Source organism: Cibotium barometz, chromosome 8 (assembly GCF_041138505.1).
Source record: "Cibotium barometz isolate CiBa-2024 chromosome 8, ASM4113850v1, whole genome shotgun sequence".
Classification (NCBI taxonomy): domain Eukaryota; kingdom Viridiplantae; phylum Streptophyta; class Polypodiopsida; order Cyatheales; family Cibotiaceae; genus Cibotium; species Cibotium barometz.
The window spans coordinates 8,275,719-8,301,792 of NC_141053.1; the positions used below are offsets into that span (position 1 = coordinate 8,275,719).

The following is a 26,074-nucleotide window of genomic DNA, read 5'->3' on the forward strand; positions in this document are numbered from 1 at the left end:
ATGTATAAGTGTTTGTGATTCTTTCTTTAGCCGTTATTGTAGGTCCCATTGCCTGCTCTGCCAAAATGGATTGCCTTAGGAATGAATTGGATCTGCAAAACAATCTGATAGCAATCAAAAGAGAAATTTTGTATACGTGAGCTAAAGATGTTCCTCTATTCTTTTGAATTAAAGCAATAACTAAGACTTACTTTCTCTCACAAAAACTGTCCTTGAATATACGCTTAGACATGTCGTCATACATAGTCATGCATACCACGGCTACAAAAAGCTTGAGTCTACATAAGTCAGAGTCGCTAAGTCTTTCAGCCCGCACCCAAAAAACTTCAGCCCCACCAAAATTCAGCCCATGTCAAATCAGCTTCTTGCCTCCCTATGTGTTTGATGACCTGTTGCCTACAATCAAAATGAAAATGAGGAAAATGATGCAAAAATCTGATATAACATGACTTAAAAATATAATTAAATGCTTCAACACTTACGTGAATCACATGAAAAACTAACCTGAAGTATTTACAAAATCATTAAAAAGCTTGTAGTCATTTTGATGTAGTTCATATTTAGTATTGTATGTTAAATGTGCCAATGCAATAACTGACTCTATATCGACCATGTTCAAGTCCGTCAAGTCATAAGTAAATGTTCGACGCCCTTTCACCTTTTGATACCAACCAAGCTGAATCTCTACCCCTTGAGGCCGGTCCGTCAAGTCAAAACCTCGCTTATAATCCACATACCTGCCACCTACCTTCTTTCTCATCTTTTGAACTCTTCCAAGGTACCAAGTGCTATGAAGTGTGTCCATCTTCTTCATATTTGTAGCTTTTCTAATTCTCTTTGACCTTTTTTGTCCCTCTCCATGTGTCACATCATGGAAATAAATTGCGCAATCAGACCCTATTCCAAAAAAATTGCCATTACTAGATGACACTTCTTTTTCCTTGTGGCTGAAATACACTCCTTGCTTCACCCTAGTCAACCTATCCTTTGACAATGTAGAGTTTCCATTGAGTTGGCTTACCAAAGTAGATTTGAAGATGAATTTGCCATCAACCTCTACCACCGGTGAGATACTCTTCTTCTCAGCTTCATTGCTTGCCTCATCAAGAAGCCCATCGATCTCATGTCGAATCTCACTCAAAGATATGACCTCGTCATCTTCATTGCTCTCGTCGCCAATGGGGCTATCATCACCACATGGCTCCGCAAAGTCATCATGCTCATCTGCCCCGCCCATTTCAGTATCTAGCTTTGACCACATTGATTCTGTATCTAACCAAGGCTCTTTCCACCATTTAAGACCCTCACTTGTGCAAGGTTTGAGGCCCAATGTCTCACATAAAGTTTGTGCCTGCTTCAATCCCTCTTTTAATGCATCTATCATCTTTGTATCACAGGAAACACTTTCGTAGTTCCCAAGATCTGCTTCCAAAACACCTTCATGCTTGTTCAAGTCCTTCCAAATGTGTTCTTGTTTCTTATGGGCCCTTGAAAAAGTCACCCCATTTGAGCTATACTCATGCATGGCAACCTGATTCAAACTACCAACACAATGCAAAAGATCTCCAAAATCAAACGCTCTTTCCTGCCCAACCATACCGCCAATCTTGCTGAAATAGATCTCCGCTGCATCAGATCCTGTGAGATGTAGAGGACATTTGAAATTTGGATAGAACTCCCAAAACATCCTTATAAGTAGAACAACAAAATGGCAAGAAAGTTGAATGTCTATGTATGCCTCTTTGCTAATGAAGTTTTCCCTTAGGTTGTATGTAGGATGGTGATGTAGCCATAATCTCCACAGCTTGAAGAAGAAGACCACTTTAGCTGCAAGCACCACACGCTGTCCCAAGTCTAAATATGGTGATAAGAATATGTCTATGTAGTCAGCAACAACCTGCAAATATGCCTCGGTCCCTTGCATGCTCCTCTCTTTCTTTTGCATTTCCCTCATACATTTTTGCACTTGTCTAGAGACAATCCTTTGGGCTGCCCCCCAGTTTTGACGATCATTTCATTGTATGTCCCCATCTCGCAACCTGTGCTGATCAACAGAGAAAGTGTTGTAGACCATAGCAACGTGATTGAGTGTAATCCACACACGCCCAATTGCAAGCTCTCGGGTAGGACTGTCAAGAGGACTCACAAGCTTCTTTCCACAATGGACAAAATCTTGATCATGTAAACCATACACATCTCCTCTCACAAATCTTCCTTTCAACTTCCATCCAGGCCAATCAATGAAAAATTGCCTATCTCTCTTTCCTAGGTAGTCTTCAACCATGAGCTTTCGACGCCTACTGTCACCATCTGATGCATGCCCCCAATTATTGGACCTATCACGTCTTTGAACTTTGCATTCCACATCCGCTCCACAAGCATCCATTGGGTTCTGATGAAATCACTATCAAAGCGGTTGCATGTGCAATGCACAACTAGAGCCAATCTTGGAAGACTCTCATGAAGAGGGTTGACAATGAGGAGCCTTGCATAGTGTCCCACCACGTGGTTTTGGAAGGCATCTACTATTGTCTCATATCCTTGTGCTCCATCTCCAACGATGATGGCATCATTTGAAGAGCATTGATGATCCTCTCCTTCTCTTCCACAAAACCCAATCAAAGCATCATCTTTTGCATTCCATCTACATAAAGAGAAAGATTTTTATTTCAGCCCGCTTCATGCACAAAGAACTTTATATTTACAATCAAAGAAAGGAAGAGATATTGAAAAAAGCTTACCTAATGCGCCGCTTGATAGTTGTCTCATCTTCAACATATATCTTCCCGATTGCATCAAAGATATATTCATGCTCCCCTGACTGAAAGTAAGTTGATTTTCTTCGGTGTCTCCTAGTGGTTGACATGGATGGCCCTCCAAGGTTTGCACTCAAAAACTCATGTAAGCGTGGCCCACCCCATAGCTTCACGACTTCAAAAATGGTCTTTGTTGATTCTGTGAATCTTTGACCCTTTTCGGATCTTAATGCATTCTTTGCAATGTCTTGAAGAAAGTCCCATAAAGCTGATTTGCCTCCAAATTTACCTTGCCTGCAAGCCTCAATGATGTTATTGCAAAATCGCCTCACATCCTTTCTATTAATGCTTTCATAGTTGGCCTCTTTCAAGGATCTGATTCTCACGGAAAGCACCACAATCTTTGCCTTCAGCCACCATAAATTTCTACCTGCTTCTTGTAATTTCTTCTTGGTCCGAACTGAGACACTTTTCAGCTCTTCAATTCCAAGGTAATCTAGCCGCATTCCTTTGCCCGTTTGCCTTTCTCCTCTCTTCTCAATGGAAATACTCTCCCGATACACTCTCATGCGAAAATCACCACATGATGGAATTGTCTTGCAATGCTTGCATGTAAAACTTTGAAAAGGCATTCCAATGCTTGAGATACGAAGGCAATGTATATGCCTAAAGCATCCATCTACCATGTACTCCATATCTCCATCATGCAAAGATGCTTTTGTATATGGCTCACAAAACCACTCTTGTCCCATCTTTAGATCTTGTAGGAGAGGTTTTATATCAACCTCACGACCACTAACATGAATTGTATGCTGCCATAATCCCCAACACAAGATAGTAAGATTGGATGAAGGCAAGCATGATGTACCTGTGGGGATAGAAGGCGCTTTTGAACGCTCTTTTGTTGATGTGAGAAAAGCACCCAAGGTTTGTTGGCGTGGATCTTTGTCAAAATGCTTTTTAGGTTGCCCACAAGATCCAGTCAAGAGTGAAGAAGACTGATGTGGTGTGGTCTTGCTCCATGCAATGGTGTGAGACTTTCCATTAATATGTTCCATTAGAATTGTTGGCAAATCTGAACCACGAGGACATAAGGGCAGCCACTTCCCATCATACTTACACACCACTCTGACAGTGCTTCTATCTTTGTAATCATGCAAGGTGGCTTCAACCAACTGAAAATCAGCCCCTACATGAAGAAACAAGATCTTGAGAGAAGAAAAGAAAAGAAAAATCAGCTGAAAATTAACACTAAAAAGAACAAGCAAAAATCCTTTAAAAAAAACCAATACAAGGGGCTGAAATTAGTGTCTTGCATGAGCTTAACAAAGGTGTTACATAAAGAAGATAATAGTTTGGTTGCAAAGAATTAAGAAATAAGTTGATGCTTACCTTCATGAGTGTTATTGAAATTATTCATCTCCTCGATATAGCCGCCAAAATTGCCACCGCATCATCACAATCATCTTCTTTGTCCTTTGTACTACTTCCTTGAGTGTCTATTGCATCGATCTTTAGCCCTCGATTGGAAAGGTACCGTTTTGTATGGGATTGTCCTTGAAGAATGTGAAATCTTAAGAAGTTTGATAAGCATGAGTATGCGGTCTGCTTGCCTCCAGTCATTCCCGATCCATAAAAGCTTTTACATTCATCACACCAAATTCCAAAGGCTTGTCATTGACATCTTCAGTTGTAAGCTGAAAATTGTCATCTCTAGGTGGATTTCTGTTCCTCAAATTCTTACGAGTCTTGTCACATTGGACCTCCCAAAGGTCAAGAGTTTCTTTTGGTAGTAAAGAACTCTTGAGCATGTTGACCTTGCTACCATGAACATTCTCACCCTCTTCCCTTGCATTCATGTCACTAGTTTCTAAGGCAACATTTAAGCTTCTACAAATGCGCTTTGCGGGCCCGCCACCATAAGCCATGCTTAAACACCTCTTTATGCCAACACTTTTGTTGCTCTCCACTTGCCAACGCTCTTCTTGTGTGGCATTCAATGTGCACACTCCATCATCATCTTCATCTTCAATAACAAACTCAAAAGATTCACTTACAATGCCATCTTGCACAATCTCTTTGCGTATGGCACTATAGGTATAATCTCCCATCACTCTAACATAACCCAACAACTTCTTTTCACTATCCCCATGGTCAAACACCTTAATGCGAGCCTTGGATGCCATGAATGATCGATCCTACATTTAAAAGAACCATAAAAGAGAAAATATCAAACATTATGAGGGATGCCAATAAATAGTTTAATGGGCATAAAATATCTACAAGGTCTCTATTTATTGAAAAAATATGAAAGAAAAATTAAAAGAAATTTCTTCTCTCTTGCAATAGGACCACACTCATTTTCTTTGATTTCAACCATAAAGCTTGAGAGAGCTTGCAAAAAATAAGGCAAATCTACTTTACTTGAGAGCTACATAAAATTCTATTGGAAAAAAATGCATGAGGATTACTACTAGATTGAATTCTTAGTATGCTTGTAGCTGTAAATATTGCAAATAAGAAGCAATAATTAGAGAATATTTGCCCTGCACAACAAGAGAACTAGCTATTTAGGAAGAAACTTTTCACTGCATATAAAAATTAGTTTTAAAAGAAAACGTTAATACACTTTAATTACACCTGCTTTATGTGATAAGATCAAAGACGTTAACCCACCATTGCTAACACCCATGCAGTTAATTATCTTAATAATCCTTAAGCTTGAAAAGCTAAATGCTTGGGTTAAAGCTTACGTGATTAGCAAAAGCCGATTCCGCAACCCAACAACACCCGGGCAACCCATAAGCAACATGCCAAGGATCAAACCCACATCGAAAAGCAGGCCTGCAACTAGCAATACCTCCTGGACACCTGATTTTGAAGCTAAAACTGAGTCTAGCGGGAGCCAGGAGCCAGGAGCCTTTTCCGGCCGTGATGGCCGATGGGCAGCAGATGGGGAGCTAGACTAATGGTGGTGACAGGAGCCAAATTCTGCTTCCGATATGGGGACAACAGGCGATCACAGCTTTGTGCTACACATCAGCGCACCTTAGAAAAGCTTCCGCTACACATCAGCGTGTTGAAATAAATAATTCATAGATAGCTTTAGTTTAAAGTTATTTTAATAAATTACAACAATGTAAATAATGAAACGACATTTACTAGGTGAACCCTCAAATAGGGTTGCGCCCCAATAATAAACACAACGGTTGATGCATCGACATCTCGCCTGTCAGAGCTATGGTGAACTGTGAGTCTGTGTATTGAAAACATAATGTATGCTGTGTGTACACCTATTTTCTGCATGGTATCAGCCTAAGGAAGGGCTTCTCCACTTGCGCTCAATCTTCTGTGCATGCAGCCTGCGCCCTAACATTGTGGCGTGCAGATTCACATTGCGTTCTCTCCAATGCGCCTAAACAGGCCCCAGAAATTTGACCTAGGCCACGACGACTTAGTCGTTCTGTGTGCAAGGCCGTGACAGTTGCTGGTTCGGAACAGCAACTGCTATGGCCCAAGCACATTCCTCAGGCCAGTCTTACAAGATCGACAAATTGAATGATAAAAACTACCAACCATGGAAGTTGACCATGAGTATGGTTATGGAGAAACTTGAGCTCCTTCCTTGGGTAGATGGCACTTTTGTATGCCCCACCCAAGCCAACCCTATGACTGTTCAAAACACGCAAGACATTACAGATTGGAAATCAAAAGATCTAAGTGCTCGTTTGGAGCTTTTACTTCATATGGATGATACGCGAAAGCAGACCGTGCGAACCTTGACCACAGCACGGCAAATTTGGACTCGTCTTGAAGAGAGCCATGAACATAAAGATGTTGCCACTCAGGTCATGAACCTAAAAACTCTAGTGAATAAAGTTATGACTGAAGATCAGAATGTTCCTAAATTCCTAGAGGCGTGGCGACTTCAACTGGATGAGACTACACTCTCGGGTGTCAATCTTCCTGAAAACATGCAGGCTATGTTGCTGCTTGCTGCCCTCCCGTCTTCATGGCAGCCCTTTATAACCACCCGAACCGCAGCTCATCTCTCCATACCTATTCTAATCCCTTCCATTATACAAGAACATACAATCAGATCTGCTTCATCTTTACAAGCAGCTTCATCTACAGCTATGGCTATGTATGCCCGGCCTACATCCAAGTTCTCCTCGAACTTCCATTAAAAAAATACATCATCGAAATCTTTCCATAAACCGAGGAGGCCACATCAGAACAATTCTCGATTTCGTCAATCACGCCCTGGCATTTCATTCACAAGCCCATACTGCAAGATCTGTAACAAACATGGTCATCATACTTCAGAATGTTGGCATAACGGCAAGAATAAGAGCTCTCAGAGCAGCAGCAGCAGGCAGGCAAATTATGCCTCTGGTTCTGAAAGCGGGTCCCAATATTCGTCGCCATATGATGATTATAGTCATGACTCTTCACCAGCATCTAATGACGGAAACAATCTTGTCTTCATAGCGTCGCATCTTCCTTATTTTGATGTTGCAAATACTTGGGTGTTAGATACAGGAGCAACCTTACACATGACCACACATAAAAGCTGGCTGTTTAATTACCATCCACTCAATCATACTATAACTGTTAAATTCGGTAATAAAACACATCAAACTGCTGAGGGTATTGGCACTACAAAAATAGAATTACCAGATGGACATATAGTTACTGTTGATGAAGTTTACTATGTGCCGAATCTTTACAAGAACCTGTTGTCCATTGATCGGCTAGCAAGTCCTCGTACTGCATTTGAGTTTCTACACGATTGTGTCTGATTAAGCATCAGTTGCCTAATGGTCGCACTTACATAGTGACCTGTCCAAAATTTCGATGACTTTACCTACTTGGTCGGACTCCTGTTGTTCATGAAGCAAATGCTGCTATTCACACAGAAAATCTACACTATGATACTCTGTTATGGCATTACCGACTAGGACATCTCAACATTGCAACTATGCAACATATGAACCGGCGAAGATTAGCCAAAAACTTCACATTGTCAGCCAAATCCTCACTATCCCTATGTGAGGGTTGTGTCTTTGGCAAATCAGCCCAACATAAGTTCCCGCTTCGCGGTGAGAGGTCTACAGCTCCACTACAATTAATACATACAGATCTCTGTGGTCCCATTCAGCGATCACTCACAAATCATAAATATTTTATCACTTTCATTGACGACTTTACAAGATCCACAATCGTCTCATTTCTAAAAAATAAACAGCAAGACACAATCTTACATGCGTTCACAGCATATCACAATTTAGTAGAAAAGCAGTTAGACAAAAAGATAAAAGCTCTCCAATCTGATAATGGATCAGAATACAAGAATCAATCGTTTCAACATTACCTAGCAAAACACGGAATAGTCCACCACTGTACAGTACCATCAACACCCCAACAAAATGGCCTCGCCGAGCGTAAGAACCGCACTCTGCTTGACTCCGCTCGTGCTATGTTAAGTGGTGCAAAACTAGCAAAAAAATTTTGGCAGGAAGCTGTTACCACAGCCTGCTATATTCAGAACAGAGTATACCATCGCTCAGTCGATGCAATTCCCTATACCTTGTGGTTTCGGCATGCGCCTTACCTTGCACATCTCCGCGTGTTTGGTGCAACGGCGTATGCGCATGTCTCTACAGATCACAGACAATGCGCACCTTAGAAATCTTCCGCTTAATCAACACCAATAACCACAGGCCCCGCTGCCATTATATTATTAACCTTGGCCAATAATGTAAAAACCTAAACTAAGGAGCTTTATTAAGCTGCACAAAGATAGAGAAAGGGGGAAGCGGCGTCCAAAAGAGGAAGGAGGGAGTAGTAAAGAGAGAGTATCATTACATGAGATGTTTCTTTATTGCTTCTCTCTTTTACAGCAAATAATTTAAAACACTTCACTTCAAATTTAAAAAACGTTAAATAGAGTGTGGAGCAAAAAAAGAACTTTAAAGTGTGGGGCCAAAAAACACTACTAAATTTGAACCCTCTACCTATACCCCAACAAAATTATGTCATACCACTAGAATAGTACCCTACTTCTAAAGTTTTGTGAATAAAAACACTCCTTATTTTATTTTTCCCAGGCACAATTGTAATACCCCCCCTTTCTTTTTAAAACTGTAAGTGAGATTTATATTAAAACCCATCCTTTTGAACGCACGTGCTACACCTACACGTCTATAAGGTGGAGGCCCCGGGCTTAGCCTGTACCAAAATCCACAAAAGTCTTTGTTGATGTGCATACACTCAATCATCTGTGAGAAGACGTTGATCCAAGATTTGAAAGCCTAGCTCTTTGCTTGAGGTAAACACAATGTTATTGCTTGTGTTGAGACTGCTAGTAGGCAGTACTTGTGCATTCCTGGTTTGGGACTCATTTTGGGTATACTGAGTTTTTTGGGCAACTAATCATTGTTGTGCCACTTGCAAATTCTCTTCTTTTTTCACTCTTTTGTGCCTTTACTTCCTACACTTCTTCACCAATAGGCATAAGCACTTGTGCAAGGGGTGGTTGGGTCTGGAAAATTGTAATTTTTTTTGGTTTTATATCAAGTGTGCCAAAATTATTGAACGACCTAAAATGTATAATAGGCAAACTTGTGCGTGCACTTTTTAAAAAAATTCTATACTCTACCCGTGGACCTTTTTCCTTAATTCCTTCTCTTTTTTCTTCATTTTTCATTTTTTACTTTTTACTTTTTACTTTTTGAACTTTTCCGTTTCGCCGGTTAGGTTTTGAGTTTGTGGTTTATGGTTTTTGGTTTCCCCACAACTACACAAAAAAGGGGTGGTTAGGGCTTTTAGAGTTTTCCAAGATTCCCTTTTTGACTTGAGGCATAAAGCCTATACGCATTAAATGGAGCTAGTCAAAAGACTTACAACTTGTGGCCCAAATTACAAGTGGATTAAGTTAAATTAATCTGTGTAATTTACACTAATGCAAAAATGTAAAAAACCTACAAACACAAAAATTAATTTGGTTTGCTAATCCTACCTCAAATCGTTGCTTTTCTAACCCAATTTCTCTGTTTGAGGAGTCCAAATTGGGATAATTTTTTGAAACCAATTTCAAGGTCTATTTCACCTAATTCCTTAAATGCCAAGCCTAATTTACTATTTTTGTGCAAAATTGAAAAATATAGAAAACAAAAATTATAGAAATTGAATAAGAAACTTGAATTGCTGAATTTAAAGAACACACAATTTCAAGACCACGTGAAAACCTGAACATATAATGCAGCAAAAACAAGAAGTGCAGCAAAATCAAAGTTGTTCGTAGATTTCCTATCACTTGCAAAAATTAGAAATTGATCAATTTTACCATTTTCACTAGCTCTCAAAATGCATTGATGCTATGCGCGGTGGGGCTATTTCCCGCCATTGGCACCGCTTATGAGAAGCCCTAATGCCATAAAAAGAATGCAAGGATAAATAGATGTTGTGGGGCTTTGCCCAACCACACTCGAGAGCACAACAACTCAACTAAGAAACCAAATTACTATGGCCTAGCACATAAATGGGCAGTCAGGGTGTGTCACTCACCTTGTAAAAGCTTGTTTCTTAGGATTCTCATAGGAGACGATGTTTCCACGCAACCGCATGCCAAAGCTCCACTCGACCTGCCCCACTACTGTCGCACTTCAAAGGAAGCTCGACCCTCCCCACAACTCCCCACAACTTAATCTCTCACACTCACTCTCTTACATGCAAGCAAGCAAGCACTATTAAGATCTCAAACAAGCAAGCAAGCAAGCACTATTAAGATCTCAAACAAGCAAGCAAATAATATCATAAGATAGTAGATAGAGAAGAAGAGCACTCTATTGGATTAGCATAAAAGAATGAGTGGTGAGAGTTACATTTTAGGTTTTGTAGGTGACCTCTAGGGTTCACACTCTTGGGCGGCCAAAGTTAAAAGTCGTCCTTGGGCCCATTTGGCCACTTTAGCTAGTGTAAAGCTAGCACTCTTAACCTATGATCCCGTGGTGTGAGCATACACATAAAATATATAATACATTGTTTTTTAGTGAATTCTAGCCATTCTGATGCTTCTGGTCCCAAAAAAGTGAAAATAATACAGTGGCCAACATCGATGCCATCATCGAGTTCTTCGGCAAAAGGGTTAACAATGAAGTTTTGAGTAATAAAAAATGCTATTGCATCATAACTTCTAGTGTTACGTGCATCATAGATATGTGATTTATTGTTGCATGTAAAATGAAAATATATAATACATGGTTTTTTAGTGAATTCCAGCCATTCCGATGCTTCTGGTCCCAAAAAAGTGAAAATAATACAGTGGCCAACATTGATGCCATCATCGAGTTCTTCGGCAAAAGGGTTAAGTTTGAGTAATAAAAAATGCTATTGCATCATAACTTCTAGTGTTAGGATTGGTCTTATTTATTGATTCATACTCCTTCTATCATATGCATCACCGTAATGGCATATATATCTGGTTGATTCTTTGGTTGACTGTGCTGGCACAGCACAATACATGGCCCATCAATCAAGCTTATAGAGGTATCTGAGCTGCGACTTTGGTTGGTTCTTCATCTCTACACTATTGAAAGCTCTATCATTGGCTAGCCACCATCAATTAGCCTGATAAAGACCTCGTGCTCTAGAACTAGTGTATTTTATAGCCACCACTATTTTAAAAGGATGTTCAATGAGTAGATGCATAAGGTGGGCTCTTAAGATTGTGCACTCCATGTATAGGTTCCCTACAACAATAAGGAAGCTTCTCGGCCATTATGTAAATGATATCATTATATCATCATAATCCCTAGTAGAGAGTCACATGCCCATGATGGTGTGGATCTCTGATCTACACTAGGCGAGACCTTTACTTCTTCTTGGAGCTTACTACCCCCTATTGGCATGATGTTTTCTCGAAATCATGGTCTTGAAGATTTGGGAACTCTATCTCCTTGGGATGATCTTCTTGCTCTATTATTATTTCTCAAAAAGTTCTGGTTTCTTTAGGCTTCCCTTGAGTTGTTGCCCCCTAAGGGTGGCTCCTTGTGGGCCCTTTCAAACCCCTGCTCTAGTATCCTCAACCTCCTTGTCTACCCCTTCACTTGATCGAGTAGGACCCGAGCCCTCAATGGTCCATGCTTATTTATGTAGTCCCATCTTTTAATCTCATCAATTAATTCTAGTGCTTCATCACCCTCCATCCTATCAAAGGTGGTGAAAAAAATAGGTTGTGGCTATTTTTTGCTCTTATATTTGGGCTACAATGTGGTGGTAGAGAACCACCACATTGACGATTGGGTCATATATGGTGCGTTCGTGCGTCCAATGGGCTAGCTTTAAAGTCTTTGTAGGCTACCCTCATGTCAACTAAGCCCTCTTTGTGGATCCATGTCTGAGCATGGTCCATCGTGGCATGGTTCATAGTGGTGGGCTAACTCAACGAATTGGTTGGCATAGTTTGATACTATTGGGTGAATGCTTTGATTGTATATGTATGCAAGGTTTTCTAGGTAGATGTCCCCTTTGAATATTATCATGTCAATAAAGTGCACACTTTCCTGCAAAGCTCTATGAACAATTTAACAGCTAGTTGAGAGAATAACCCTAATCAAATTAACATAAAGGGACATAGCCTATAGAGACAAATTAAGGTATCATAAAGGGATGTGCTGTTGTAGCACCAAGTTTGGCAAGTGAATAGCCACCTCTAGGATTATCTTATCTTTTTTTACCTCTATCCCTAATACTAACTCTACAGAGTCCGGGCTTGCCGGTATTTATGCATTATCTTTGGCTAACTCTTACTGCAAGCTTCTAACGATTTCATATCTCTTAGTGAGCTCAACTGCATGTAAGATGTTTGTAGACCATTTGTTGGTCTCGAGATGACTAATCTTGGCCTTTTCCCTTGGAAATTTTGCAAGGCTTTGTCCTTCTTGACCTGGAGTGCCCCAATTACCTTATCCTTTTTTTTAAATCAAATTTACCTAGTTTACCATCAAACTTTAATATTTCCTTGAAGTGTGTTCTCTCCATGTCTTTGACAGTGGCCATGAAACCATCCCTAGAGTTCTCTACAATTTTTGCTTCTCGTAGTAGTTTAACTTGCTCTTACAAAAGTGTGATTTTCTTTTCTGCTTCTGCCACCCTTTGTTTCTGGGCATGGTGGAGTTGGGATAGCTAGGACGCAAAATGGTGGATCCGCTCAATACATTTGACTTATAATGTTTCGTTGTCTAGCTGCAATCAAAGCTTGGCTTATAGCAGTAGAGCTGCTGGCACCAACATCCCCGATAACAGTTTGCAAGCATCTTAGCATTGGTCTAAGTAGTGGTCCCGTGGACTATGGCTTCACTTGCACTCTTTCAAATTATTTATGCCCCTGTGTTGTACTTGTTGGCTACCCTTGTACACGGCAGTCTCTTCTTGTGTGGATCTGGTAGTAGGGCCTTCTATCTCCTTAACCTTGCCCTTATCTTGTGGTTATGGTCGCAGAGGGACGAGGTTATCTCTCTGTCTATCTCTTATTCAGATGTCATAAATAAGTCAACACCTCGAAGGATGAGCTTCTTCCTCCTACCCCTTGACCCTGGAGTCTTTTCATCTGTGTCTTATTCTCTCCTTATTCTTCTCCTTTTAATCAGGCCTTCTTTGTTGATGGTGGGGGAACCTCTTCTCTTCTCCCTTGTGTTGCCTATTTGGAGGTCTTCCCCTCAGAGGGTCTTTCAATTGCTATAGTGCCTCTAGCCCTAAGTAGATTATTCCTGTGAGAAGTAGACCTACCCCCAAGTACTGCCCTCCTAAAGTCGGCAATTTCTCTAATTCTTTGTACACCAACTCAACAAAATTTATATAACCACTTTGGAATTCTACTCCTTAAGCCCAATAGAGTTTTAGAAGGATGCCAATGTTTACTTCTATAAAAAGTCATTCACTGGGTTTGTAAAATGAAAAGTAAGTGTAAATGGCTTGGCAAAGGTGACTAGATAAGGGGGTTTGACATCAATCTAGTGGGGCTTTGCTAGTTTTGTGGGATAGAATAATACAACTCTTTTCATCTCTCATTATGCTTTATCCATGCATGGCTAATCCTAGGCATCCTTAATGCATTTTGTACAGCCTCCATTGGTCAATCTCAATATTACTCTCTTTCCACCTAGACCTTGGACTAGGTCCACCTAAAAAGCTTTTGTGGTTTGGTCTTTGGTTGCCATAGCCTAGAAGCACCTCAAAAATCCATTCCCCATGGTGGCAATCTTAAGAAATTAAGCAATCCTAATTTCTATAGGAGTTACTAGCTTTTGCATCCTCAATTACTAATCTTACAATCTAGGGATGAATTACTAGTCTTACAGTCTGGGGATGACACCATTATTTAATAGACTTTGTCTCTATGGCCATGTTTGACATCGAAATTCAACTTGTAGCCATTCACCCTTTCTAATTCCTCTACCTTAAGTATCCTACTCTATCTATAGTGAGTTGGTAGGGGATGTATTGGGGAATTCTCCATCATTTCTCAAGTGTACAGCTTTCTTCTTCTCTTGAGCTCTTACCTTCTCGCTTGCTTGATTGTAGTGCCTATGCCTGTGTGCTTGAGTGACAGTGTGATTGAGCATGATTGGAGAAGAAGGCAATTCAAACTTTCTAGCTTAACCATTGCCTACTTTCTAGCTTAACCATTGCCTTTGGTGTGGCTGTCTATTTTTTTGGTAGGCCTGCATGTCGCAGCTTCACCCCCAATGACCGTCATCTTGTCTTTCTTTGAAGGCAAATGCAACATTGAAAAGCAAGAGGCCCTCTTGTCCTAGAAATATTTGCGGAAGGACTTCTAACCTTGGCCTTCAGCCTTGTGAACAAATTTGGGTAGAGTCTCCCCTATGGGCCTTGCCCCTCAACCAATCTTGCAGCAATATCAACTATAACTCTCCACTATCCCCAAGCACACTCTCTCCATTGTTGTGGGAGATATGGCACACAAAGAAAAATAATGGCAAGAGAGCATTGCACAAAGAACCTATCGATTTTGATCAATTTGCAAACCAGTATGTATATCGACAAGCAGTGCTGAGTGAAGAAATCAAGCGATTGAAGGTGCCAATCACTGCACAGGATCATGTTGAAGGTGTCTGTGAGTAGGTAAATCAAGTCAGAGCAATTTTCACAGAGTTTTGTCCATTTCTTTGTTGAGATCATTAGCGGGAATGCTCTTTGGCAAGGGTTTATAGAAAGCCCAATCCAATTGGCCATGTGGCAAGTTCCTCGAGTCGGCGATCAAGACTAGACGATCTTGATGTATGCGATCAGGACTGGTGGGTGATCCTGATGTTGCCGATTTGAAAAGGATTGTGACGTTCGATATTGAGCAATCCTGTTGAGATGATTAGAATTTCATGATCTTGATGTTGACGATTTCAGAGAGAGGACAATGATTAGAACTTGAACGATCGGAATAGGACGATTCAAATATGCTCGATCGAAAGGGTTGGTGATCGTGCTATGACCATCAGGATGAGCAATCTTGATGAGACAATCGTTATATGAACGATTGCCTCATCAACGATTGTGAATGATTGCTATGATAATCCAGATTTCTCCAATCAGGATTCAGCAATCGTGATGAGACAATCGTGTTGTCAACAATTCCTTTATAACATCAAAGATTACAAGGGTATCCTTTATAACATCAAAGATTTCAAGTTAAATTTTTAGACCTACTTCCTTTAGAACTAATACTTTTCCTCATTAGGGCATCCTTTATAACATTAAAGATTGCTTGGTAACCTGCATGACATGCTATGTGAACTTCATCTACATCCAAACATCTCAATATTGCTTGGCTAACTCTAGTAGTATTACATGCTATCTGAACTTCATCTACATCATCCAAATATCTCAAGATATCTACATCTCAATACTATTCCTTTATAACATCAAAGATTTCAAGGTAGAATTTTAGACCTAATACTATTCCTCAAAGGTCATCCTTTATAATATCAAAGATTGCTTGGTCGCCTCTGTAGCTAACTCCACTAATATCACATGCTATCTCAACTTCATCTACATCCAAATATTTCAAGATATCTACATCTCAATACTTTTCCTTTATAACATCAAAGATTGCAAGGTAGAATTGTAGACCTAACACTATTCCTCAAAGGGCATCCTTTATAATATCAAAGATTGCTTGGTAGCCTCTATAGCTAACTCCAATAATATCACATGCAATCTGAACTTCATCTACAGATCTCAAGACATCATGTATGACTTCTTTTAGTGCAGCATGTCACAGCCTCTTATGTTGTGGATCTCTAAGAATAGAGAGTGCATGTGGCTGCTTTAAATATGCCTTCAAGAGCTCTAAGCCTTCATATCCACCTTTTCCATTTGCATATGTGAAGAAAATCTTATAAGGAAATATTATATACATTTAGATGACTACAAAATCTAAAATGGACTTTAGTCACCTTAAGGCTTGCATACTAGTCTTTTTTGTGCACTACCATGTAAGGCTTTTCATTGCAACCAAGTGTTGTTTTCTCTATTTATATCCTAGTGGAGTGTATATGAATCTATCAAGTGTTTTTTCATTTGTATATTGTTGACAATGAACTCTTCTCAAGGATTTATTGTCGTCTTTAAGGCTTTTCAATTGTTCACGGGGTTTGCTAGCATTTCTTCAATACTTTTAGACATCTCTATTAGTAAGAACCTTCACATCTTCATGTAACTTTGATTATTTCACTTGCTATTCTTGTAATGCTTATTGTTACACTAAACCTGCATATGAATCATGCATACACTATTGTGTATTGTATAAAATACCATGTAATAATGGAACTCTTGAGGCATGACTATTGTACAAAACTTTACAGTTTATCGACAATCTATGCTCACCTTCACAAACATACCTCACTAAGAATGATAAACTTTGAAGGAGGATTTGCATGGTATAATGGATCTTCTAGATATAAAGAAACATCCACCCACAAATCAATATTCTTCTTTCCATGTCTTTGATAGGAAGGTATTTCATCGATGCCCCGCTTATGGTGTGCCCTCATACATGTAGCATATTCCTCATTCAAATGTTTAGATTAGCTTTCCTCTTATGATTTGTAATGTTTCCACCAACGGGTTCCATTTTTGGATGATGAAAGTGAGAGAAACAAACCAAAAGAACCAAAGACATAGCCGATTAGCTTTCCTCTTATGATTTGTAATGTCTCCGCCCAACGGGTTCCATTTGCGGATGATGGGAGTGAGAGAAACAAACCACAAGAACCAAAGACAATGGAGTGCAATGTAGGAGAGATGAAAAGAGTAGAAGATTAAGGTGGTGAGAGGGAGAGGAAGAAAAACGTTCCGGATTGGCTGAATGAAAGGCTTCAAACGCATGCACAGAGTCCGGAAAAGAAGGTATGCGTGAGGGTTAATCCCGAGCTCATTAAGCATCAGTTGGACTTGTTCTCTCAATGTAGTGTGATTCTATTCTGTCCTGGTAAACCTCCTACAAAGGCTGAGATAGGTAGGTGGTTGCAAGAAGAGATTTTGCATGACAGAGTGGTGTCCAATATGTTTTACCTAGGGAAAGTTTTTTTAATGTGTTGTTCATCAAGGCACATCTGTCTCAAAGCTATTCTGAAGGCGCCTCTCTTCATGGGCCATAGATTGGTGCATGTCTTCCCTTTTGATCCACTGTTTGATGTGAGCAAGAACCTTGAGGAATCTTGCCCTATTTGCGTGGAAATAACTGGTCTCCCTCCCTAGCTTAGGCTGGCCCTTAGGGATATCGCTAGGATGCTGGGCCTTGTCCTCTATCTACCTGGTGTGACGACGCAGGGAGTAGACACGCTAATAGTGTGTGTATATCATGGAACACCAAGATAGAGACCCCTAAGTCAATTGAAATTGATCTAGGTGAGTTAGGCAAGTTGGATTTAGGTCTTAAGTTCAGTCCATTCTTGGGTGCCTGCTTTAAGTGTGGGGGATTTGGACACATTGCTAGAAATTGTGTCCAGGTTGCGTCTAAAATTCTGGAAGGTGAGGGAAAGTCATTAGGTGAGGTAGGGGGAGAAAACAGTATTAAGGAGATTCAATCCTGTGCAAATCAAGGAGAAGAGGGAAAAGGTAAAGAGTTTATGCAGTCCAGGAGCATAATCTTTTTGGGGACAAAGCTCTAAGGAAAGATTTAGGGATTGGTCAGTAGTGAATTCGGGCTATAGTGGTGTAATGTGTGTGATTAAGTCATTTGAACCCTACTATTATAGCTAATGACCCTATGGCAGGATTTTGGTGGTGGAAGTTTTGGCCAATGGGGAGAAGATTTGGATAGTTAATATTTATGGATCTCATAATTATAAAATTAGGAATAGCATGTGGGAGTGGATTACTAAGTTGAATGTTTTGCACAGCTATATTATTTTGGAGGACTTTAATATGGTGGAGAACCGGATTGATAGGAGTGAGGGAGATCCATTTTAATGGGACAAATGGGATGAGCTGAGAGGTAAAATGGGGTTGGTGGATGGCTGGTATTTAGAGGATTGAAGAGATAACCTTGGGCATACATATTTTAGTCTTCAATACTTGAGTTCTTCCTCTAGGCTTGATAGAATATTCTTCAATCAACATGTTGCATGGGTACCACACACTTTAAGGGTGGGGGCTATTGATTTCAATTCAGTATTGTCAAATCATATGCCTATAAAGTGGAGTTGGATTTGTGAAGATCTTGGAAGTACTGTGTTGGAGTAGCTCCCAACCAGGAAGCTGAGAGTGAATAATCTTTTTGTTAAAGGACAAGGTGTTTGAGGCTAAAAGCCGGAGTCCAATTGTTGCAGGGTCATGGAGAAAATTTTCTAATGAGATGCAAGGGGTCATTAGGGCGGTAGGGAAGCTAAGAGCTGAGGAAAAGAGGCAGGCTAGGAAAAACTAGAGTAGCCAATTGGAGTATCTGCAAAAGAAAAGATAGGTAAATGGGCTTACTGAAGAGGAAGCTTCTGAACTCTTTAGATGTCAGAATGCGTTGAAGCATGAGGAGGAGTTGGTTGGTAGAAAGGAATTGAATTGGATTAGAAAGAAAACATTTAGGAACTGCAGAAAACCGAGAAAGTTTCTATTTAAGCTTGCTGGAGGGAAAAATGGTAATGAAGTAGTTGGGAAGACCTTAGATGAAAAAGGGAAAAGGATAGAGGGTATTGATTTGATTGTAAAAAAATTGGTTGAATTTCTTGGGTCTACTCTAGTCTCAAAGAAAATCACTCTCTTAGGAGAATTCAAGTTGAGAATAAGCTGATTGGGTTGGTCAATAGTAGTGTCGAGTGCTTGATAAGGCTAGTTGGCTGCTTGAGAGAGATCTTGACACTGAAGAGTGTTGGGTGGCACTTTTCAAATTGGGAAGGGGGAAGGCCCTTGGTATTTCTTTATAGCTTTCTGGTCCTCTTTGAAAGGACATTGTGTGGGAAGCTTGCAAACAAAGCCTTCAAGACTGGGTGCTTGGATAAAGATTGCAAGGAAGGTTTGGTGAAACTGATACCTAAGCAAGTTGCTTGCAATAGGTTTGGACATTGGAGACCAATTACCTTGTTAACCAGTGATATACAAAATTTTAGCTAAAGTTATTGCTATCAGAATCACCCTGGTGTTTCAAAAGGTAATATCTAAAAGGCAAATGGGTTCATCAAGGGGAGGTCAAATTATGATAATATATTTGCTACTATGCGAGGCAGAGATATTGGTCAAAAAACCCAACAAAAATGTGTCATGCTTCAGTTGGATTTGGAAAAAGCATATGATATAGTGCATTGGTCTTTTGTTGCTAGAGTGATGAGAAGTTAGGGTTTGGACCCAAAATGGCATCTTGCATTTATACTCTCACTGGGGGAAGCCTCTAAAATATTTTGTTGAATGGTAGAACTATTGGAGGGTTTGCCATTAACAGATCTGTAAGGCAAGGTTGTCCTCTTGCTCCCCTACTCTTTGCTATTGCCTCACACCCACTAATTGTTGCTTTGGAAGCTTCTTGCTCAAGAGGTACTGTCACTGGTTTAAAATTGAGGTTCAGTGAGAGCAGCTAGTCATCCAAGTCTTTGATGATGATTCATTACTGTTTTTGAAAGCTAACAAATAAAAATATGAGACATGCCTTAAGCATTATCCAGGAGTTTGCAGATGCCTCTGGATCAAGATGCAATATAAAAAATCTAAGATCATCAACCTGATTGAAGATAATGACTTTGATTTGCAAGGGTGGGGATGTGAGGTTGTTAAAAGGGGACAAATTTTAAGACACCTGGGAGTCCTAGTTGGGGTTGATGTCACAAATAAACAACTAGTTGATTGGGCCTTATATAGATTCTCAGCAAAGATAAAGAAGGGGAAAGGGGTCAGAATTCCTTTCCATGATAGATTTGTGATTTGTAATACAGTGTTGAATGCTTATGTAATGTTTTTATGCCTTGTGTTTGGTAAAAGTTATTGGAAGAAGATCTTGGGTCCTATAAGGGATTTTTTGTGGACAAATGACAAAGACACTAGGAAAGCTTTAGCATGGTTGGCTTGGGATAAATTGGCTATGCCAAGGAGTGAAGGGGGGATAGGCATTGCGCATTTACCTACTCAGACCCTAGCAAGGGTGGCTCAATTTCTTCCAAAATGCATGTCTCAAGATGTAACCTGGACTGTTATGATAAGGGAATTGGTAGAGGTTTCTATGGTACTATCTAAAGGTAGTTCGCAGGGTTTGGGCTGGAAGGAAAAATTGTTCTCTCATGCTCCTTTAAAAGTGACAACTTCCTCCCTTTGTGAGAGGCTCAGTAGCAATTGGAAAGATGTTTTGAGTTTGATGGTTAGGGGTGGGGGCTTTAGGGCCTATGGTGGTCTCACAAATTTAACCCACCACTGGGCCTTTTGGATACTCATTGAACTGCAAAACAAAGAGCAACAATAATAAAGGTCTAAGAAAGTTAGTTGATTGTTGGGATGTGATTGAGGTGAGTTGGAAAGAACTAGATCAATTACACCAAGAGTATGATTTCTCTACAAGGGAAAGGGATTTAATGAGACAGGTGTTGATTCAGATTCAGGGACTTAATGAGACAGGTGTTGATTCAGATTCACGGAGGATGGTTTTCCAGTGCTTTTGATGAATCTTGTTGGATCAAAGACTGGGCTTGGTTTAATGGGATTAAACTAATGAAAGGCTCAACTAAGGCTTTGTATGCAGAATTAAGGAAAGGGGACTTGAATGTGGAGTACTGCAATAGGATCTAGAAGGTGAGCTGGAGTCCTAGCTATTGGAAAAAGAAGTGGAAAGAATTGTGGTAGGGTAAGATTCTTGTTAAATTATAGGTGTTCTTGTGGAGAGTTTGCATATGGGCTCTACCTATTGGAGTAAAGCTGATACATAAGAACTTATCTAGTGGCTATTGCCGTAGGTGTAGATCTACTTTAGAGGATGGTAAGCATGCTTTCTAGAGTTATCGAGCTATCCGAGGAGCATGGGGGGAAACTAATGAAATGGGTACATCATGGGCTGGGATTTCAGACACAGTGGGGGGACTGGATTCTGGGAAAATGGTATGTTGATATATTGAGGGAGAAGAGGTTCTATTCAATATAATTAGGACTTGTTGTCTATGGGAAACTGGACTTCTAGGAACTGTGTGGTGTTTTAGAATGTATTGGATGTTGGGTTGGATGTGACAGGTTTAATGCACAAATGTGTATATATGTGTATATATGTGATTTGTGTGAACAAGATAGAGATTGATGGTCTGGAATTGTTGTTATAGAGAATGTAAATTGGCATCAACTGATTGCTGCCTGGGTTGGGAACCCCTCTGGCATACTAGGGAAACCTAATTTTAAGTTATTATGATTGCAAGTTTCTTTGGATGTGAAGCCCAAACAACTGAGGTTTGGACCCAAGACTAAAATATGGTATTTGAGAGAGAAGCAGATAAGACATACTTTTGTGGCCTTCATAGAGAACCCAGTGGGGACAAGACCCGCTATTAAGATTTGCTCAAGTAAGAGAGGTGTTGGAAAAGCAGACCCCTAGAGGGTATACCAAAGAGCATTAATGGAGGCTTGTATATTGCTGGACTACAAAGTGTCTTGGGAGCAATCCTCTTGTTAATGAGGATGATAGATGGAATCTATTATGTAATTTGTTAAACAATGGGGAATATAGATGTGGGATGCAGAGATAAGTAGGTGACACCCACCGGGCTTTATTTTGATGTAATGAACTTTCTATTATATATATATATATATATATATATATAATTATTGGTCCCAAAAAAAAAGTGCTTAACTCATATGAAAGGAGTATTTTTTTGGTCAAAGATTACAAAGATTATACTCCATTGCAACACTTAAAAGGGAAAGGTAGGAGAGAGGTGAGAAAGCATAATTATGGAGCTTAATCAATAATTATAGAGAAAAAAAGCATGTTTTAATCATAGGTAGGTATGCGATAGTAGTAGTTACAACTTTTAGGAGGTTTTTCTTTTTTTTAAACTCTTTTTGGATGCTTTAATAATGTGGTGGTCCTATTTATTGAAAATGCAAGAAGGAGAGATTTATGGAATCTAATCTAAAGATTTTAGAGATTAAATAAAATATTTTGATGAGGTAGGTATGGCATAGCTTTGTAAAGGATTATTTTAGAGAGAAATAAAAAATGTCATGGGATAGCTCTTTTAAGGGTTATTACAATATTTTAGAGAGAAATAAAAAATGTCATTTTTAAAAGTCATTTAATGCACGTGATGTGATGATGATGTGGTGGTGGTCCAGGTATTTGTAGGTAAGGAAATGGAGTGATTCACGTATTGGCCTCTAGGTGGACGAACTACATCAGGCATGTGTCCTCAAAGGCCCAGCGGTGCCGCGGTTCATGCGGGTGTTTAGGATCTTTACATAGCACAGTCCGCCCAGTCTGTCAACACCTAGACTGGCTCTACAAGTAACGCACGTTTGAGTAATAAGCTAGCCCAATTGGCAATCACCATGCAACGCACTTGTGTTAATCGTGCACAGCACAGTATGTAATGGCAGATTAGTACTCACCGCACGTGTGCAGAGTGTACTAAACCCCGTTTTGGTACTACAGTCTACTCACATAAACTTAGCTACTTGGAAAGTGTCATGGGTCAGCTGTCTCTCGCGAAGAAGGTGAAATATATCACGAGTTACCCCTTCAAACATTTATGGGCACCGCATTTGCCAGTAAAGTTTTCCTAGTAGTAACACTTCTCTACATAAGACCAAGCGCTTCACAGCGTAGCAAACTTGCCGTCCTTTTTATTTTCAACAAAGTGTACTGATTATGTTTTTCTTGGTGTGACCACGTAAGATGAGTTTCAACTGGTCGAGCTGCAGAGTGTAGAGTCGGTTATTTGGAAGTTATTGCCATGGGGTCAAACACTGTTATAATCTTCTTCATGTTCATCCAGTTTCTTTCCGGCGAAGCTGCAACGACACGGTTTTACGATTTCAACGTGCATTTTCTTGACTTCAAATCTTTATTAAAATCTGATTACAGCTTGCGAGACGAGCAAGTAGATGCATGTGTGTGTGAGAGAGAGAGAGAGACAGAGAGACAGAAAGAGAGAGAGGAAAAGGCCAAATCATTGTTTGGGTGCCGTAAAAACTGGCCAATACAATATGGTAACTGCAGGTGGAATATGCGAACGTGATCAAGCTGTGCAAAACGAGGACGATTGTTACGGTGAACGGGCAATACCCGGGGCCAACAATCTACGCGCAGGAGGGGGACCGTGTGATTGTGAGGGTCACTAACTCCGTGAAGCATAATGTGACGATGCATTGGTAAGATTCCCTTGGCTTTCGATTGTAAGGGTAATCAGAACGCGGCGCACACATGAGTACGTTAGTCTGATCACAGCTGAGACGTTGTGAGTTGACGGTGCATGCAATGCAGGCACGGTGTCCGGCAAGTGCTGTCGTGTTGGTTCGATGGGCCTGCTTACATAACGCAGTGCCCCATCCGAGCAGGAGGCAGATTCACCTACGAGTTTACGCTGCAGCGGCAGAAGGGGACCTTGTTCTGGCACGCTCACGTCCACTGGCTCCGCGCAACCGTGCACGGACCCATCGTCGTCTACCCCACGTCCGGCGTCCCTTACCCTTTCCCTTTCCCCTACGCCGAGCACGTCATCGTTCTTGGTACTACGATCAAGTAAATTATTTGATATTGTTGATCATTCATTTCAGCTCGTTAACCACAATTAAACTTTGGAATATTGCAGGGGAGTTTTGGCTCCAGGATGCTGAAGCGATTGAAGCTGCGACGCTGCGATCAGGAGGGGGTCCTCCTAACCCCGACGCATACGTTGTCAATGGCCACCCTGGTCCTTCTTATCCTTGCTCCACGTCCGGTAAGTTTTAATCAATTACATATTGTAATACTATAAGAACAGAAAATAGCCGACTGACTTAATGATGTCGGCAGCAGACGTTTACAGCATCGTGGACGTGGTTCCTGGTCGGACATACCTCCTCCGCCTCATCAACGCGGCTCTCAACGACGAGCATTTCTTCGCCTTGGCCAACCACAAGCTGACAGTGGTGGAGGCTGACGGCGAGTACACTCTCCCTTATACGACGGATTCAGTTATCATCACACCCGGCCAGACCTTGAACGTGCTTGTGACCGCCGACCAACGCCCCGCGGATTACTTCATGGGCATGGCCGCCTACACCTCCAACCCCAAAATCCCCGTTCTCAACAAACCTGCTCTTGCCCTCTGGCGGTACTGCGAGGCGGATCAGCTTTTGGACCTCAGTAGCGACTCTGGTGCTAGTATCGTAATTAGTCCCCGCTTCCCTCTCAGCAACGACACCGGTTTCGTGACCACCTTTGCCCAGAACTTGAGGAGCTTCCCTAGCGTGTACAACAGAGTGGAGGTCCCCCGCCGAGTAGACCGCAACCTCTTTTTCACCATCGGCCTGAACGAGGAGAAATGCACGTCCCCCAACAGCACTACCAACTGCCAGGGACCCAACGGTGGCCGCTTCTCGGCCTCCATCAACAACGTCACGTTCCGCTTGCCCAACGTTTCCTTACTCCAAGCCTACCGCGACAGCCTCCCAGGTGTCTACACAACCGACTTTCCCGACCGGCCCCTGGTAAAATTCGATTACGTGCGAGGTGCCCCCAACGACCCGCCCAACAATACACAGTCACTGCTGGGGACGAGGGTCAACGTCATCGACTTCAACTCCAACGTTCAGATTATTCTGCAAAACACGGGCATAATCGGCCCCGAGAACCACCCCATTCACCTTCACGGCTTCAGCTTCTACGTCGTTGGATTCGGCTTCGGAGACTACAACCCTTCGACGGCCCGTCTCAATCTACAAGACCCTCCGTTGCGAAACACCATCGGTGTTCCTGCGGGTGGCTGGGCGGCTATCCGTTTCAAAGCAGACAACCCTGGTATGCGCACTTCTCATTGTTGTTTGTTCGCGAGCTTTGGACTTTCCTTCAGTCACAACTCATTGTGCACTCGATCTGTAGGTGTATGGCATCTGCATTGCCATCTCGAGATCCACACAAGTTGGGGTCTCTCCATGGCATTTATCGTGAAGGATGGAGTCGGACCGGCCCAGACGTTGCCCCAACCACCTGCTGACCTTCCACGTTGTTGATCACAAAGCTTTCTGGTCCTGCCCAACTCAGCATGTGTTCTTAAAGGTTTAAGTTGTCAATCTTCTTGGCATCCGACTTTTTGATGATTATTTGTTTTCGGAATTTTTTGGTTATTTATTTTGCGACTGTTTGATTATTATTTGTTTTCGGAAATTTTGGGTTATTTATTTTTTTGTGTCAATTGCGTGATTACGTTGGTGGTAGGCATTAAACGTGCAGGTGGACGTTAGAAATTAGTTTTTTTTCAAGACCAGAAACCATTACAGAGAGCAAGATGCTCTTCTTAAAATATGCATTTACAGTGCAGCCCTAAAGCTGAAGAGGTCAAAGAGATGGGAATTAATAGCTTGGTCTTTTCCTTGTAGTTGAACAATCTCTTTTTTCTTGTTATCTTCAACTTCTCTGTCCTTTGTTTTCTTCTATTCCTTCAGTTCTATTCTGGCTTGCCGAAACAAAGATGAACTCAGGCCAATGATAGAGGTAGGTTTTGTGTTGTATACTCGTTCATTCCTTTGTAACCAGAGGTAAGTTTTGTGTTGTTGTATACTCGTTCATTCCTTTGTAACCAGATATGCCATAGCAGCTTAGCTCTGAGCATATTCCATTTTAAGTGATGAGCACCCAACAA

General features: G+C 41.0%; 1 protein-coding gene and 1 pseudogene across 1 annotated transcript; one reads left to right on the forward strand and one right to left on the reverse strand.

Moving 5' to 3' along the window:
- Positions 1–373: 373 nt before the first annotated feature.
- On the reverse strand, positions 374–3,325 carry LOC147635874 (uncharacterized; annotated as a pseudogene).
- Positions 3,326–23,029: 19,704 nt separating this feature from the next.
- Positions 23,030–25,582, forward strand: LOC147635875 (laccase-6-like). Its single transcript, XM_086801269.1, has 6 exons — positions 23,030–23,272; positions 23,452–23,603; positions 23,716–23,960; positions 24,044–24,172; positions 24,250–25,233; positions 25,315–25,582. Exons 1-6 carry the CDS (start codon positions 23,186–23,188, stop codon positions 25,443–25,445), a joined length of 1,728 nt encoding a protein of 575 aa, XP_086657395.1. The 5' UTR covers positions 23,030–23,185; the 3' UTR covers positions 25,446–25,582.
- The last annotated feature ends 492 nt before the right edge of the window (positions 25,583–26,074 follow it).

Coding starts and splice junctions, on each gene's coding strand:
- LOC147635875 (XM_086801269.1), top strand. CDS start 23,186: ATGGGGTCAAACACTGTTATAATCTTCTTCATGTTCATCCAGTTTCTT. Junction 23,604..23,715: donor CATAATGTGACGATGCATTG/GTAAGATTCCCT, acceptor CATGCAATGCAG/GCACGGTGTCCGGCAAGTGC. Junction 23,961..24,043: donor CGAGCACGTCATCGTTCTTG/GTACTACGATCA, acceptor GGAATATTGCAG/GGGAGTTTTGGCTCCAGGAT.